The 16,672-nt window shown below is 38.7% G+C and overlaps 1 protein-coding gene across 6 annotated transcripts; it reads left to right on the top strand.

Moving 5' to 3' along the window:
- The first annotated feature begins 988 nt into the window (after positions 1-988).
- Positions 989-15,890, top strand: LOC148596967 (uncharacterized). 6 transcript variants are annotated; one of them, XM_088564222.1, is made up of 11 exons: positions 989-1,097; positions 2,334-2,436; positions 4,692-4,777; positions 6,172-6,243; positions 9,223-9,346; positions 9,795-9,886; positions 10,752-10,826; positions 13,093-13,189; positions 14,141-14,271; positions 15,196-15,355; positions 15,822-15,890. In XM_088564222.1, exons 2-11 carry the CDS (start codon positions 2,364-2,366, stop codon positions 15,830-15,832), a joined length of 921 nt encoding a protein of 306 aa, XP_088420348.1. In that variant the 5' UTR covers positions 989-1,097; positions 2,334-2,363; the 3' UTR covers positions 15,833-15,890. The 6 variants fall into 6 exon arrangements, with proteins under 6 accessions (XP_088420348.1, XP_088420351.1, XP_088420352.1 ...); XM_088564223.1 differs by having other exon boundaries at positions 1,036-1,093; XM_088564224.1 differs by lacking the exon at positions 989-1,097 and adding an exon at positions 1,328-1,347.
- Positions 15,891-16,672: the final 782 nt, after the last annotated feature.

The raw sequence follows: 16,672 nt of genomic DNA, 5'->3' as shown, positions 1-16,672 counted from the left end.
AGACGATGAACATGAAATTGATGATAAAATGAACATGAAATGATGATGAAATGAAAAAGGGATGGGACACAAGGACAATGGGGTCGACAAATTTTGATTGCCACTGGAAATTGGGAGAGATGGTTAGGGTCGGACAATTTAGCCTCCTGTGGCGGAGCCCTATGGTTCCTACTCCAGGAGAATACCACAGTAGTGTTCTTTAACGTGCGAGGAACGTGGCATCTTTCCCAACACGGTGTACCACTATGGTTTGCGGTCAGGTTTTCCGTATTATAGCCTGACAACCCCAGCATGTAACACACCAGGGGTACCCCATTCCACCACCTGGGGCACACATCCCAGTTGCTCTTTGGGCAGAGAGCCCTAGCCCCGGCTAAGGTTCTGAGCACTATTAAGTCGCCTTTTACGACAATCTTAGCGCTGCTGCAGGCCTATTCTTTTGACACCCAGACCTGCACGGGGCTTTTCTGGTGGTGAACAGGAAATAGATGATTAAATAAAATTGGAAATGGACACATGGATAATTTGGTCGACAAATTTTGACTGCCAATGGAAATAAAGAGAGGTGGGTAGGGTCCGGCAATTTAGCCTTCTTTTGCGGAGCCCTCAGGTTTATACTCTTGGAGAATATCACAGAAGAGTTTTTGTAACGTGCGAGGAACGTGGCATCTTTCCCAACACGGTGTACCACTATGGTTTGCGGTCAGGTTTTCCGTATTATAGCCTGATAACCCCAACATCCCAGTTGGTCTGTGAGCAGAGAGCCTAGCCCCCTGCTAGGTTTCTGAGCTATATTTTGTCGCCTTTTATGACAAATTTAGCGCTACTGCAGGCCTTTTCCTTTGACACTCGGACCTGTAAGAGACAATTTGGCCTATAGAATGGTTTATTCACTGTTTCCTGCATGTGAAACGGATTAATCTTCATAAACATGTATCAATCACCGGTTCCAACGAAGTCAAAATAGCCTACTAGTCACCGTAGTTACAAACTTGCACCGATTATCTTCGTAGGAGAAGAAAATCACGTTCTTGGAGAAAGATAAGTGAATACAATACACGAAGAACAGGAGTTAACAACTAAGACTTTAAAAGCAGGTTTGACTGACACTCATTTAGTGTATATCTTTTGTTATGCTAGGTTGTGTCCAATTTGAAGATGAAGTATTCAACCCAACGAAACAGAGATCAGAGCGTCTGTAAAGACAAAAATGTTTTCTGAAATGCAGGTTGAAAATATGTTCTATTTTCGTTTTATTTGGATCTCTCCTTATCAGTCACATAATTTCCACACTTGTCAACACGGCAATGCTTTGTACGACCTGTTAATCTAAACAGAACAACCAAGGTTATTTTTATTGGCCAGAAATTTTACTATGGATTTCAAGAAAAATAAGATCTGCAGTAATAAATAAACGTCTGTACCTGTAGAAATTGAACTATTGGGAAAATATATATATCGATGGTGAAAAGGTCCTTTCATTTTTGTATTTTTATTTATTCTTAAAATAGAATAGTATTTGCTAGTTATCGCACAATAAACCAAGAACGCTTGGACCAATTAGAATTAGTTCATTGACTTGATATAGCTGAATATTGCTGCTTGGGCGTTCAACACCCGCAATCAATCAATCGTAATAGTTTATCAAGCTCAGCAAGGTAAAATAATTGTTACTTTGTACGCTTAAGCCTTATACAATTATTATCGTCACGTGTTTTTCTTCACGCTCATGTATATTTTTATTGAGAATCGGTCGAAAATCTTATTAGCATCTTAGTCAAAAGTGACTTACTCATGGTGTAGCTTAAAATGTATTAGACAAATATTTTATCTGCCGGGGCATCATCAGTATCTCCCGGATACAACGATGTTTCTGGAGTAATCCTACTTTGAGTGATTGGACTGAACAATTGTGTTCATATTGAATGCTGTGTAATAATTTTGTGTAGTTTGAGATACTATATTAATAGAATAACATAAATCTAGCGGTTATATGATAACCAAAAGTGTGTTGTAAAGACTTTGAACTCTACCGGTGCACCTGGTCCATGCTTCCAGTTTTTAGTGCAGTCCGTGTTACTAATTTGATTTTGTTGCTTTGTATGTATGATTTTAGTTACTTTATGTCTGTTGTGATTGTCTGTTTTCCATGTCTGGTCTTTGTCCCTGGATTACATTCTTTTGATTACCGCTATAACCTTGGTTCCCCTGATTACTCTGTAAACAATGTTGCTTTCATAAATAGAAAATAAGCCTTCGGAAATTTACTGAAATATTAAAAAGCAAACAACAGTTTTTCTTTCCAAAACATGACTGGGCATTTCTAATTGTAGGTTGCTGTGATCAAACATCCATAACTTGTTATGAAGGGTTTAAGCACATTATTCGTGGCGGTATTCCTACGCATTTGCTCACGAACTGTCGAATTCCATTCAGGTAGGTTAAATGAAATACCTTTAATAAACTTAAAACTTTGGATAAATGAAATCATACACGCATTTTATATATAACGTCCAATATGGAATATGCTTGGTCAACATGCTTTGAATTGTCACTCCTCTATCACCAGGTATATAATATTAGTTGATATCCACATTTATGATTTAAGAGAAAGTCTATTAAAAATTAGGCAGTGGGTTGCACATGAATAATTTTGTATTCAATTTTTTTTTACCCATTTAATGTCACGCCCCATGCAGGTCCGGGTGTCAAAAGAATAGACTTGCAGCAGCGCTAACCTTGTCGTAAAAGGCGAATAAATAGTACTCAGAACCCTTGCCGGTGATAGGGCGTTCTGCCACAAAGCAACTGTGGCATGTTACATGATGGAATTGTAAGGCCATTATACGGAAAACTTGACCGCAAACCATAGTAGAGCAACGTGTTGGGAAAGGTGTCACGTTCCTCGCACGTTAAAGAATCCTTTTTTGGTATTTTTACGGAGTAGGAACCATTGGGCTGCACCACAATTGCCCGACCTTACCCACCTATCCATATTTCCAGTGGCGCCCCGTGCAGGTCGGGGTGTTAAAAGAATAGGCCTGCAGCAGCGCTAAGCTTGTCGTATAAGGCGACTAAATAGTGCTCAAAAACCTAGCCGTGGGCTAGGCGCTCTGCCCACAGAGCAACTAAGATGTGTGCCCGAGGAGTTGGAATGGGGTACCCCTGGCGTGTTATATGCTGGGATTGTCAGGCTATAGTGGTGCACCGTGTTGGGAAAGATGCCACGTTCCTCGCACGTTAAAGAACCCTGCTGTGGTATTCGATAGGAGTAGGAACCTTTGCGCTCCGCCACAGGAAGCTAAATTGCCCTACCTTACCCATCCCCCCTTTTTCCAGTGCCAATCAAAATTTGTCGACCCTATTATCCTTGTGACCTATTCTTTTTTTTTTCATTTCATGTTCATTTTATCATCCATTTCATGTTCATTGTCTGAATATAGCTGAAATATTGCTGCTCGGACGTTAAACCCCAACAAACAAACAAACATATTTCCAGTGGCAATCAAAATTTGTCGACCTCATTGTTCTTGTGTCCCTTCACATTTATTTATTTCAACGTCATTTCATGTTCATCGTCAGAATAAACTTAAATATTGCTGCTCGGGTAATAAACCCCAATAATCAGTAAATATTCCTGAGCATCTTAATGCAGTATTTGTAATTTTCTCTACGCACATCTAAACTGTGATGTGTGTCCCAGGTGGTGGAATGGGGTACCCCAGGCGTTTGATATGATGGGGTGGCCAGGCTATAATACGGAAAACCTATCCGCAAACCATAGTGGTTCACGGTGTTAGGAAAAAAGGCTACGTTGTTCACACGTTAAAATGCCTACTGTGGTATTCGATAGGAGTAGGAACCTTTGCGTTCCGCCACAGGAGACTAAATTACCCGACTTACCCATCCCTCCATATTTCTTGTGGCACACTTCTCGACCCTATTGCCTCGTGCAGATCCGGGTGTGAAAAGAATAGGCCTGCAGCAGCTCTAAGCTTACCGTAAAGGGCGACTAAATAGTGCTCAGGCGATGTGTGCCTAAGGTGGTGGAATTGAGTACCCCTGTTGTGTTACATGCTGGGGTTGTCAGGCTATAATACGAAAACCATAGTGATGCACCGTTTTTGGATAGAAGCCACGTTCCTCGAACATTGTTGAACCCTGCTGTGATATACGAGTAGGAACCTTTGCGTTCCGCCACAGGAGGCTAAATTGTCCGACCCTTCCCATCCCTCCTGTATTCTGTGGCAATCAAAATTTGTCAATCCTATTATCCTTGTGTCCCATCCCATTTTCCATTTCATTATCATCCATTCCATGTTCATCCGCTGAATATAACTGAAATATTGCTACTCCAGCGTTAAACCTCAACAATCAATCATTAGATTACGGACTTACGAGAGTCATATGATATAGTTTTTGACACGAATGTGGCCCGTGCAAGTCCGGGTGTCAAAGGAATATTTCTGCTCTGGCGTTAAACCTCAATGATCAAGCAATCATGTTCATGTTATCTCGGGCGTTAAACCCCACTAATCGACCAATCATGAGACAAATTTTGTTAACTGAAATATTACATGTACTACTTTGCAAACCTTTTGTCTTAGTAAAAGCATATTGACTTGAAATATATTATGTATTATTTTTGTAGCGATATTTTCCTTGATTTGTATCTACATTTCATTTTTAAGGTGCTGGTCTCACTTCTTGTTATCAGTGTAATAATTTTACCAATATTGCGGAATGCAATCACGTGATACGTTGTGCTGAAAATGAGGTGAGTTACATTGTTGTCAGTAGATATCAGTGGACAGTGCATGTAAACTACGAAGGCTTATGTTCGCGTAAAATTCACGCGAACTTCAAAAGAAATTGACGTGATTTTCATGTGAAATCACTCTACATGAATTTCATTGAAAAGTTTATATGGATTTCGTATAAAAGCGTGATTCGCCCGAATTTCACATGAACTCGGTTACAATTTTCATTAGACAAATTTAGGTGAACTTCGTCTAAAAGTGGTGTGAAATAATTAGGTTAGTCAAATCAAGCAATGCACTTTTTTTACTTTTTCACGTAAAATTTACATGAAATTCGTCATGTAAAATAATTTATTTTGTGAAATAATTACTTATTCCGTGCCCCGTGCAGGTCCGGGTGTTAAAAGAATAGACCCGCAGCAGCGCTATGCTTGTCGTAAAAGGCGACTAAATAGTGCTCAGAACCCTAGCCGGGGGTTAGGCCGCTCTGCCCACAGAGCAACTGGGATGTGTGCCCCAGGTGGTGGAATGGGGTACCCCTGGCGTGTTACATGCTGAGGTTGTCAGGCTATAATACGGAAAACCTGCGAGAATAGCATAGTAGGGTTTTTCTAACGTGCGAGGAACGTGACATCTTTCCCAACACGGTGCACCACTATGGTTTGCGGTCAGGATTTCCCGCCCCGTGCAGGTCCGGGTGTTAAAAGAATAAGCCTGCAGCAGCGCTAAGCTTGTCGTAAAAGACGACTAAATAATGCTCAGAACCCTAGCCGGGGGCTAGGCGCTCTACCCACAGAGCAACTGGGATGTGTGCCCCAGGTGGTGGAATGGGGATGGGTCACAAGGATAATAGGGTCGACAAATTTTGATTACCACTGGGAAAAGGGGGGATGGGTAAGGTAGGGCAATTTGGCCTGCTGTGGCGGAGCGCAAAGGTTCCTACTCCTATCGAATACCACAGCAGTGTTCTTTAACGTGCGAGGAACGTGGCATCTTTCCCAACACGGTGGAGCACTATGGTTTGCGGTCAGGTTTTCCGTATTATAGCCTGACAACCCCAGCATGTAACACGCCAGGGGTACCCCATTCCACCACCTGGGCCACACATCCCAGTTGCTCTGTGGGCAGAGCGCCTAGCCCCCCGGCTAGGTTTCTGAGCACTATTTTCTCGCCTTATACGACAAGCTTATCGCTGCTGCAGGCCTATTCTTTTCACACCCGGACCTGCAAGGGGCTCGATCAGTCATGTATAACTTACAAAAACAATAGTCAAATCAAGCAACGCACAATTTTACTTATTCGTGCTTTCTGTGTATGTACACCTCAACGACATTTTTTTAAATTCCTTACGTGTACTAGTGTCACTAACAACAACATAGCATTCGTAACAAGTTCATTTTGTTTCATGTAGGAATGCTACACAAGACGAACAACGAAAAGAACAGGTTATGACGTTTACGAATCTGGTTGTATGGCGAAATTTGTAAGCATATTCTAGAATCTCTTTACATATAATAATATTACAAATTTACATTATTGTTTATAAGGGAGACCTAGTGCACCGAGCATTTTTTTCTTTCATTTTTCAAAATCTAACTGACATATATGTTTTCTAATATGAGGAAGGTGAAACCTTAAACGCTCCCAATGGAATATATGAATTCAATAACCAAAGTCTTTTCATAATTGTTGTCAATCCTGTTATTAATAACTTCCAAATTGGTTAAAGATGTCATGATATACAATTTTTTATTGTCCTTATGCATTTTCCTATAGTTTTGGCCTGAAACATGTATGAGCCGAAGTGTCAGGAACTGTTGCTTGTCATGGTCCGAAATGTCTTTTGGTCGAGTTGTCCGGTAATGATTAAGTCATTTTCGTAAACATTAGGTCCCGTGCAGGTCCGGGTGTGAAAAGAATAGGTCTGCAGCAGCGCTAAGTTTGTCGTAAAAGGCGAGAAAATAGTGCTCAGAAACCTAGCCGTGGGCTAGGCGCTCTGCCCACAGCGCAACTGGGATGTGTGCCCCAGGTGGTGGAATGGGGTACCCCTGGCATGTTACACGCTGGGGTTGTCAGGCTATAATACGAAAAACCTGACCGCAAACCATAGTGGTGCATCGTGTTGGGAAAAATGCCACGTTCCTCGCACGTTAAAAAAACCCTGCTGTGGTATTCGATAGGAGAAGGAACCTTTGCACTCCGCCACAGGAGGCTAAATTGCCCGACCCTACCTATCCCTCTTCTGTTTTCTTGTGGCAATCCAAATTTGTCAACCCTACTATCCTTGTGTCCCAACTCTTTTTTTATTTCATCATCATCATTTCATGTTCATTTTATCATCCATTTCATGTTAATCGTCTCCCCGTGCAGGTCCGGGTGTTTAAAAGAATAGGCCTGCAGCAGCGCTAAGCTTGTCGTAAAAGGCGACTAAATAGTGCTCAGAAACCTAGCCGGGGGTCAGGCGCTCTGCCCACAGAGTAACTGGGATGTGTGCCCCAGGTGGTGGAATGGGGTACCCCTGGCATGTTACATGCTGGGGTTGTCAGGCTATAATACGGAAAACCTGACCGCAAACCATAGTGGTGCACCGTGTTGGGAAAGATGCCACGTTCCTCGCACGTTAAAAAACCCTGCTGTGGTATTCGATAGGAGTAGGAACCTTTGCGCTCCGCCACTGGAGGCTAAATTGCCCGACCTTACCCATCCCCCCTTTTTCCAGTGGCAATCAAAATTTGTCGACCCTAATATCCTTGTGACCTATCCTTTTTTTTTTTTCATTTCATGTTAATTTTATCATCCATTTCATGTTCATTGTCTGAATATAGCTGAAATATTGCTGCTCGGACGTTAAACCCCAACAAACAAACATGTTAATCGTCTGAATGTGGCTGAAATATTGCTGTTCGGGCTTTAAACGCCATCAACCAATCGTAAACATTTGGGTGCCATGTTTTGACCAACCTTATCATAGAAAAAGCTTAGATTCGATTTGTATTTAATCATCGAAGCAAGGTTATATTTCCTAGACTGGTGTGGTCTTCAATCGCATTTGCCGAGTATACTTTCATGAAGCTACCATTACACTGTCTTAAGCTCCCGAGTTTACATGCACAAAATAGATTTTAATGCTTTTTCTGCCCTTAAGTATGCTGGACCCAGTTGATAATAAAAGCTTTTATGCTCCCTTCGAGAGAGTATTTAGTAATAATGATTGAAAGGATGAAACATAATCCATTTATATTTATACATACATTATTTTCCGAAGGCTTCGTTCAAGGGTAGATACTTGGTGATTGTTTTCCACCAGTCTTTAGAACTTTGCGAAAGATTGAAAATTTCCTACAGAATCTATATAAAATGTAGTAAATTCTACTTTAAGGAGGTAGACCTAGGGTAAGGGACATAACTCATGAAATCAGTAATATGTTTGCATCATACACAATTTCACCTAAGCCTCTCAAGTTTTCATTTGAAGCAGAATAAAATGATTCTAAGTTAATTAGATGCTTATATAAGATTGATGTAAAATGCTTAATACAAACGTTCCAGTGATTTTTAAGAGTTGTTTCCCTTACCTCCTTAATATGGCTAAATTATATCAAAATCAAATTCGGTGACCAATGTTTTTATATTAAAATTTTTGAGTAACGTATTTACTAGTATTATTAGGTTTGATCTACCCTTAATTCAAATTGAATTGTGATTAAGAAAAAATACAGAAACTCGAATCATATTTTCACATCGGGCTGGCCATTTATGTCGCAATGTTTTACCCGAGCAATGGCGACGGGGTAAATAACCTGAATGACAAGCGCGTAATAAATTGGAGTTTCCGTGATTTATTTCGATTCTAATAGAACTTGCTTATTCATATTTTTGAATTTACGCAGCCTATGAGTTGCACGAAATGTTGGTCATATGTATATCTTTTTTTACCATGGCTGTGTTTATAGAACTCTGAAGCACGTCATATTAGAATAAGTCTTAATTTATGGTAACATAGGATAATCTGGTACTGTAACGTCAAATACCAAATTAATTAAAAAATTATATATTGTTTTTAATCTTTGTAATGCTGGGATGATATACATATACTGTAGGGCAGTTTACGATTCAGTGAAAGGCGAAGATTTACTTCAAATGTTTGCTTGATTTAACATAAGAGGTACTGTAAATTTTCGCGGTGGACAGAAAACAGCATAAAATAGTACACCCGATTTTTAATACGAAATAACGCATATCATTTTTTAAATCCACGAAAATTGATACCCGCAAATATGTTCACTAACAGAATTTGCGAAACATAATATATTTACAGTAACTTAAGAATTGGACCACTTGACCTTCTATAAGAACAAAATTATTTCTCGTAATGTAGTCATGGTAAGTCAACATTGTTAATAAAATCAAATATTCCAGTAGACACCATATTGATTCATGTGTTCTTCCACACTTTGTTTAGGTTTGTCAGCAGTTAGGAGCAGCTCTAACTGGGAGAAAAATTGAGAATATTAAACGTTCTTCTCCAGACTGTTTCAAGTGTTGTAATGAGCATATGTGTAATAGAAATCTTTGCAAAAATCAAGGCAAGTTTTAATTCATGACTTTAAATTTTTGGAAATTTGCGAAAAACAAATAAACTGAACGAATGATACTCAGAAAATTATTAATTCAACGATAGAACAAAACTCATTATTTCTGTAATCTGAAAATCATAAAGGGCATTTTTGTCCATTGTCAAAATCCGCTAAAAATAATGAATTATGCACACATCAATCTCCAGCAATTGAGAAGATGGTCTCTTGGAACCACCTTGTCCCTTCGTCTACCATTAAAGTAAGATACTAGTGATAGACGGACGTACCTCCCAGAATTATACACCAACCACAGGCGTGTAATAGAGACCAAGTTATTTTGACTGGAAGGCGTTCTATTTATTTATAAAGTAAACTACACTATCAGCAAAAATCCAATCCTAGTGTACAACGGATATCAGTGGTTATTTAGTAAAATTTATATTGTTCATTTTTTCAGCTGTGAGTCCGCGGTATTTAGAGTGCTTTAAATGTGATATTGTAAAGCACCCGGACGATTGTACAACAACCGAGACTTGTGGATTGGATCATGTACGTGTAACCAAACTGCTCTACCTTTTTTTTTTACTTTTTTACTACCGTGGGTCTATTATTTTTTGTGGGGTACCTAGTTTAAATTCCATGCGAAATGGATCATATCTTTCGTTTTAATTCAGCAGAATAATTTAGTTGGACTGCCGAAGATTGGGAATAGTGTGGTTAGTTGAATCATGCGAATTATTTGAAATATAGCCTTAAAATTCCAGAAGAAGTGCCTGAATTGTATATGGATTTATAATCAAGTTGTTACATTCGATAATAATATGATTTTTAATTGCAAAAAGTAGATAACCAATTGATTATTCTATTTATTATATAGATTTCCTTCATTATACATTGCTGTTTTCAATATGAATTAAATATTTTTGAAAGGCGGATTGATATTCGTGTTTAGAAGATTTAGCGGGTGAAAGTGCGAGTGAGAAATTACCGAATTTATTTCACAGTGTGAATTATCGATTTTTTATATTAAGAACATTCGGTAAATCACTGCTATCTATGTAATAACTGATTCCATTATTTTGCAACACTTGAAAATCGAGATAGACTTGATCCTATTAGGCCAAAAGAAGAGCCAATTGTAATTACTGTTTTTAGCGCACACGAGTAACGCTTAAAGAAAATACTTCAAACTGATTTTCTCTTCTATCTCATGCATGGAATTTTAGCGATTGCGACCAGGTGTTAAAAACGCATAGATAGACTTATCGTGGCAATTAATGAATTTCATTCAATATGTGAATGTCATGTTTCATGGCCCTATGATTTGAAATGCGGTTTGGAAAATACAGGACTATTTGTAAAATCAGATTAATTGCAGTTTGTATTTATGCAAAATATATTTCTATCTGCTAAGGAATGCAGCACGATAGAAAAACAACATCCATCAGATTTCTCACTGTGGTACGAGCTTGGATGTACACGTAAAGTGGTAGGTCTCTGAACATTTTAGCCCCGTGCAGGTTCAGGTGTTAAAAGAATAGGCCTGCAGCAGCGCTAAGCTTGTCATAAAAGGCGATTAAATAGTGCTCAGAAACCTGGCTAAGGCGCTCTGCCCACAGAGCAACTGGGATGTGTACCCCAGGTGGTGGAATGGGGTACCCCTGGCGTGTTACATGTTGGGGTTGTCAGGCTATAATACGGAAAACCTGACCGCAAACCATAGTGGTGCACCGTGTTGGGAAAGTTGCCACGTTCCTGGCACGTTGAAGAAACCTAGTGTGGTATTCTCCCGGAGTAGGAACCATAGGACTCCGCCACAGGAGGCTAAATTGCCCGACCCTACCTACCTCTCCCTATTTCCAATGGCCCCGTGCAGGTCCGGGTGTAAAAAGAATAGGCCTGCAGCAGCGCTAAGCTTGTCGTAAAAGGCGATTAAATAGTGCTCAGAAACCTAGCCGGGGACTAGGGCGCTCTGCCCACAGAGCAACTGGGATGTGTACCCCAGGTGGTGGAATGGGGTACCCCTGGCGTGTTACATGTTGGGGTTGTCAGGCTATAATACGGAAAACCTGACCGCAAACCATAGTGGTGCACCGTGTTGGGAAAGTTGCCACGTTCCTGGCACGTTGAAGAAACCTAGTGTGGTATTCTCCCGGAGTAGGAACCATAGGGCTCCGCCACAGGAGGCTAAATTGCCCGACCCTACCTACCTCTCCCTATTTCCAATGGCCCCGTGCAGGTCCGGGTGTAAAAAGAATAGGCCTGCAGCAGCGCTAAGCTTGTCGTAAAAGGCGATTAAATAGTGCTCAGAAACCTAGCCGGGGACTAGGGCGCTCTGCCCACAGAGCAACTGGGATGTGTACCCCAGGTGGTGGAATGGGGTACCCCTGGCGTGTTACATGTTGGGGTTGTCAGGCTATAATACGGAAAACCTGACCGCAAACCATAGTAGTGCACCGTGTTGGGAAAGTTGCCACGTTCCTGGCACGTTGAAGAAACCTAATGTGGTTTTCTCCCGGAGTAGGAACCATAGGACTCCGCCACAGGAGGCTAAATTGCCCGACCCTACCTACCTCTCCCTATTTCCAGTGGCCCCGTGCAGTTCCGGGTGTAAAAAGAATAGGCCTGCAGTAGCGCTAAGCTTGTCGTAAAAGGCGACTAAATAGTGCTCAGAACCTTACCCGGGGGCTAGGGCGCTCTGCTAGGCTATAATACGGAAAACCTGACTGCAAACCATAGTGGTGCACCGTGTTGGGAAAGATGCCTCGTTCCTCGCACGTTAAAGAACCCTACTGTGGTATTCTCCCGGAGTAGGAACCATAGCGCTCCGCCACAGGAGGCTAAATTGCCCGATCCTACCCACCTCTCCCTATTTCCAGTGGCGACCCCATTGTCCTTGTGTCCCATCCCTTTTTCATTTCATCATCATTTCATGTTCATTTTATCATCAATTTCATGTTCATCCTCTGAATATAGCTGAAATATTGCTGCTCGGACGTTAAACCCAAACAAACAAACAATTTCCAGTTGCAATCAAAATTTGTCGACCCCATTCTCCGTGTGTCCCATCCCATTTTCATTTCATCATCATTTCATGTTCATTTTATCATCCATTTCATGTTCATCATCTGTATATAGCTGAAATATTGCTGCTCGGGCGTTAAAGCCCAACAAACAAACAAAACTGAACCTTTTAGGTGAAAAACAACAATAACATTTAGTGTCAAGGAAATACAAATTGATAGAGTAAAACGCATACGCCGGTGCACTAACGTTTATGACGTAGACGGATAAGAGCACAACAGTGGTACGCTTTAGTGGCGTCTAGTGCTGTGCTTTTATTTGTTACTGCACATTTGCATTTTATCATTGGTTTAATTTCTTGCTTTCTTTCTTAAATTTGTTTACATGTAGTTATAAGTCAGATCGTACCGCAATAATCATGAATGCTGTTTAGTAGACGTAACATTAAAAGCTTGTTTGTCATATACAGTTACTGCAGACTCGAGTAAGCTGTAAATCCTTTTATCGCAATACCATACTTTTGATATACCATCGTCTATTTCACAAAATTGATGATTTTCTTTCATTTTTTCCGAATATAAAGTGAAAAGATTAGGACAACAAAGTCATTGCTGCACAAAAATACTTGATTGCCCTACCAGCTTTTTTGAGGTGGTCGTTATTAAAATATATCTTTGATCATATAGGAATGTAAAATGCATTTACGATGTTTACAAACGTGTTTGTTTCAGGCATGTGATATTTTTCCATTAACTTCAAATAGTTCTTCATTTTGTACCAAATGTTGCAATGAAAGTCGATGTAACAACAAACTTTGTAAAGAAGCAGGTTAGTAAATAAGGAAGTAGACCTTGGGTAAATGACACAAATCTTACAAATCATTGGAACGTTCGTAGTCAGCATTTTACATCAATCTTGTGTAAGCATCAAAGTAACTTGGACTAATTTCCTTCTATTTGAAATAAAAGCTTGGTAGGCTTTGGTGAAATTGAATATGATACAAACACCATTGGTTTCAAGAATTCTATCCCTTACCCTAGGTCTACCTCCTTAAATGAAGGAGTAATGAACAAATGTGAATGTACGGAAGCAGCTGTCTTTATAAGTATTAGACTGGAATGAATCATGCTTTCATTTCAAACACCAACAGAAAAAAATCACTTTTTGTCTCTGACTCTGAAACAATAACAGACCTTTTAATCAAATCAGATGTTGGGCATTTGTTGCACTTTGCAGACGTTATCGTCCTTGATCAGGTTGATGGGACAAAAAAATAGCATTTTTATTATATATTGACAATTATTTGATAAAGTGTAAACAGAGCTCGTTGACAGTGCATCAAAAGATGTTTTTAAAAAAAAAGACTGGAGTTGATTTGAACTGTTAAGGAGTTTGGGGCAAAAAGGTCACGTATTGGATATTGATCATATTTAATCCTGGATCAAACATTTATGGCAATTAAAGTTCAGTCTTGTGTCAAGCTTGAAATGTGTGTGTATACTTGCCCTATTTATTCAGAGTTCTTTTTCTTTGAAGCATTTTTAGGTAGTTTATAAAATTTCGAAAAAGATTAAATCGTTCATCAGAAAAAACCTTAAACAATACAGAACAAACCAAACAAAATATCGGTGTGTACTCTGAAAAAGGAACAAGTACCTGTACCTTATAAAAGATCATCTACTGTTCTGCTTGAAGTACTGTAGCTTTTTAATTTACAGTTTTTTTTTAATATAATGTTAGAATTTTCTGTTGATATTTTATAATCAAACTCCTTCACAGTTTCAGCACTACCGCTTTTACTATCATATCCTCAGAATCAGACTGCACCATTGGGAAGTACTGTCCATTTACATTGTGAAGTTGCTCATATTAGTAATCTTCCGTTTACAGTACAATGGTCTCACGAGAATGTATGTATTTTAATACAAGAATCTTGCAAATTCTGATACACCCCCAAAGAAGGATACACAATTTTATTTTTGTTATTATGTTGTGTATGATGAAATGTATTATTCATTCCAATCCGTCTGTTTTTGAAGGAGATAATCCACACTGAAAACCAAGTTTCTATTGTATTTTAGTGTCATTAAAATAACTATCTTAATTAATTTTAATTCTAAGGTACATTCTATCATCATGTTTATCTCTTAAGAACAAGGGTTATATAAAAAAAACTACATGTTAATTTCTGTTTACTATAACATTTTACACAAAGTATCAAAAATTAAAATATGCAAGCTTTCAAACCATGATTCACATGTTGCATAATTCTTACCTAGAGTGCTATTAAAGGTTAAAGGCGATGGAGAAAAAAAACAGAAACAAAAACAAAAAAGAACACTAATTTGGTGTTTCTAACATAAGCAATGTAAACAAATATGCTCTCCAAAGCGGGGTGTCAATTTGATTTTTAATTTTTTTTATATATTCAGAAGATTCGAATACCATTGTTAGTTTTTATACCCGAATTCGATGTATATAAAATAATTGAAATCTAGTTAGAATGATATATAGCAAGTGTATAAGTGCTCATGTATTGATGTATGAAACTGCACGTTTAAGAATCAAAGCATTCCTTTGCAAGATTTTACGAAGTACGAATACGAAATGTATTTGCATAGACTTATAATTACACTCTAGCACGGTATACAACCACCCGCTTTCCATAATTATAGTCAAATTAATGATGTTATGAAATACTAACAATTAAAGTAGATTTCTTTCACTTCTTTATACATACGTTGCGCAATAATTTATTTAATTATTCTACAGTGAGTCGTCAAATGACATTTCTTTGTTTTACACCTTGTTATATTAGAATGTTATTAATCTAGGTTTATCATACTACAACATACCCTCATGTTACATACTCAAATGAACACCAGATGGTTACTATGGTTATAACAAAGGATCACTATGGATACTGGAAGTGTAATGTCAGGAACATTAATGGGGAAGTGTCAGAAACAGCAATCATTACCCCTCCTGTTCCTAGTATGTCACATTTTGTCGAAAAATAGATAACGCAAAAATTTTACCATAGGATGATTTGTAAAAGACAACCACCATGCAGATCTATGATGTAAAAGTATTTCCGCGGTGTATCAATATTTGCTATTTTCGGGAAGAAAAATACCACGAAATTGATGTTTTAGCCTTTTTTAAACCTGCGAAAATTCGTCTAGAATCGATGCTAATTTGGTCGCGCCCTCAGCGGGATTCTAACCCCTATTATCTGACCTCTATGGCAACACCGCCTGCTATATGTCCAACACTCTAGACCACTCAACCAACTAGGCTATAAAAAGATAACTCGTTAAATGAGTGATTCTTCCTCTTAAGTAAATCTAGATTGCGAACATTAGCACTTGATGTAACTGATTATATACATATAGACTAAAATCAAATACAAAAAAAAAGACTAGGGTCGAAACATAACTATTTTATTCCTATTTTGTAGGTTTTGGGTAATTACTCCTGTCCAGTCACGGACGATTTCTAATGCATAATATAAAGATATTTAGACTTCCATATTGTTCAGATTCATTATTAGCTCAATAGAAACAATCTTTTAGTGCAGGTCAAGGATTTAAATAAAAACATTCTACTTATTTATTAATTGGTTGAAACAACGCGTCTGGTGTTTGTTAGTAATCTTGTTCAAACTTCAGAGTTAAGTGATTCTTTTCGTTAGATTTTAAGTAGTTTTTGGGGGGTGTTTTTATTGTACGGTTGCTGTTATCTAAGACTAGTTCTCAGCCCAGGAATATGAATTTCTTGCCTTTACGTGCTAAATTTTTCATTCTTCGATTCTGTCGAATTGTGTCAATTATAAATTTGCTATTCAGTATCTATATTAAGACACTCGTTCTTTATTGTCTACCGGTATTGCCCTGTTAAGGTCCATGTGTCAAAAGAATAAAACATGAGGAGCGATAAGCTTATTGTAAAAGGTGACTAAATAGCGCTTAGAAATCCGGTCAAGGTTAGACACTCTGACTACGAAGCAACTAGGTTTGTGTTTGAGGTGGTTGAATGGCGTACTACTGTCATGCTACGTGCTGGAGTGAATACGGAAAATATGACCATAAAGGTGAACATTAAAAAAACCCTGGATGAACATGAAATGGATGACAAAATGAACATGATTGATTGATTGTTGGGGTTTAACGCCTGAGCAGCAATAGTTCAGCTATATTCAGGCGATGAACATGAAGTGGATGATAAAATGAACATGAAATGATGATTAAATGAAAAATGGGATTGGACACAAGGATAATGGGGTCGACGAATTTTGATTGCAACTGGAAA

Source organism: Perna viridis, chromosome 15, assembly GCF_037379345.1.
Source record: "Perna viridis isolate PV_CMFRI_1.1 ecotype Kerala chromosome 15, ASM3737934v1, whole genome shotgun sequence".
Classification (NCBI taxonomy): domain Eukaryota; kingdom Metazoa; phylum Mollusca; class Bivalvia; order Mytilida; family Mytilidae; genus Perna; species Perna viridis.
Note: the sequence above shows the minus strand (reverse complement) of the source record. Positions and strands in the feature narration are given on the sequence as shown.

What these genes read in the sequence shown, in the direction of transcription:
- LOC148596967 (XM_088564222.1), top strand. Translation starts at nt 2,364, where the DNA reads ATGAAGGGTTTAAGCACATTATTCGTGGCGGTATTCCTACGCATTTGC. An exon ending in AGACTTGTGGATTGGATCAT is followed by an intron (nt 9,887 to 10,751) that starts GTACGTGTAACC and finishes CTATCTGCTAAG; the next exon opens with GAATGCAGCACGATAGAAAA. An exon ending in TACAATGGTCTCACGAGAAT is followed by an intron (nt 14,272 to 15,195) that starts GTATGTATTTTA and finishes TTATTAATCTAG; the next exon opens with GTTTATCATACTACAACATA.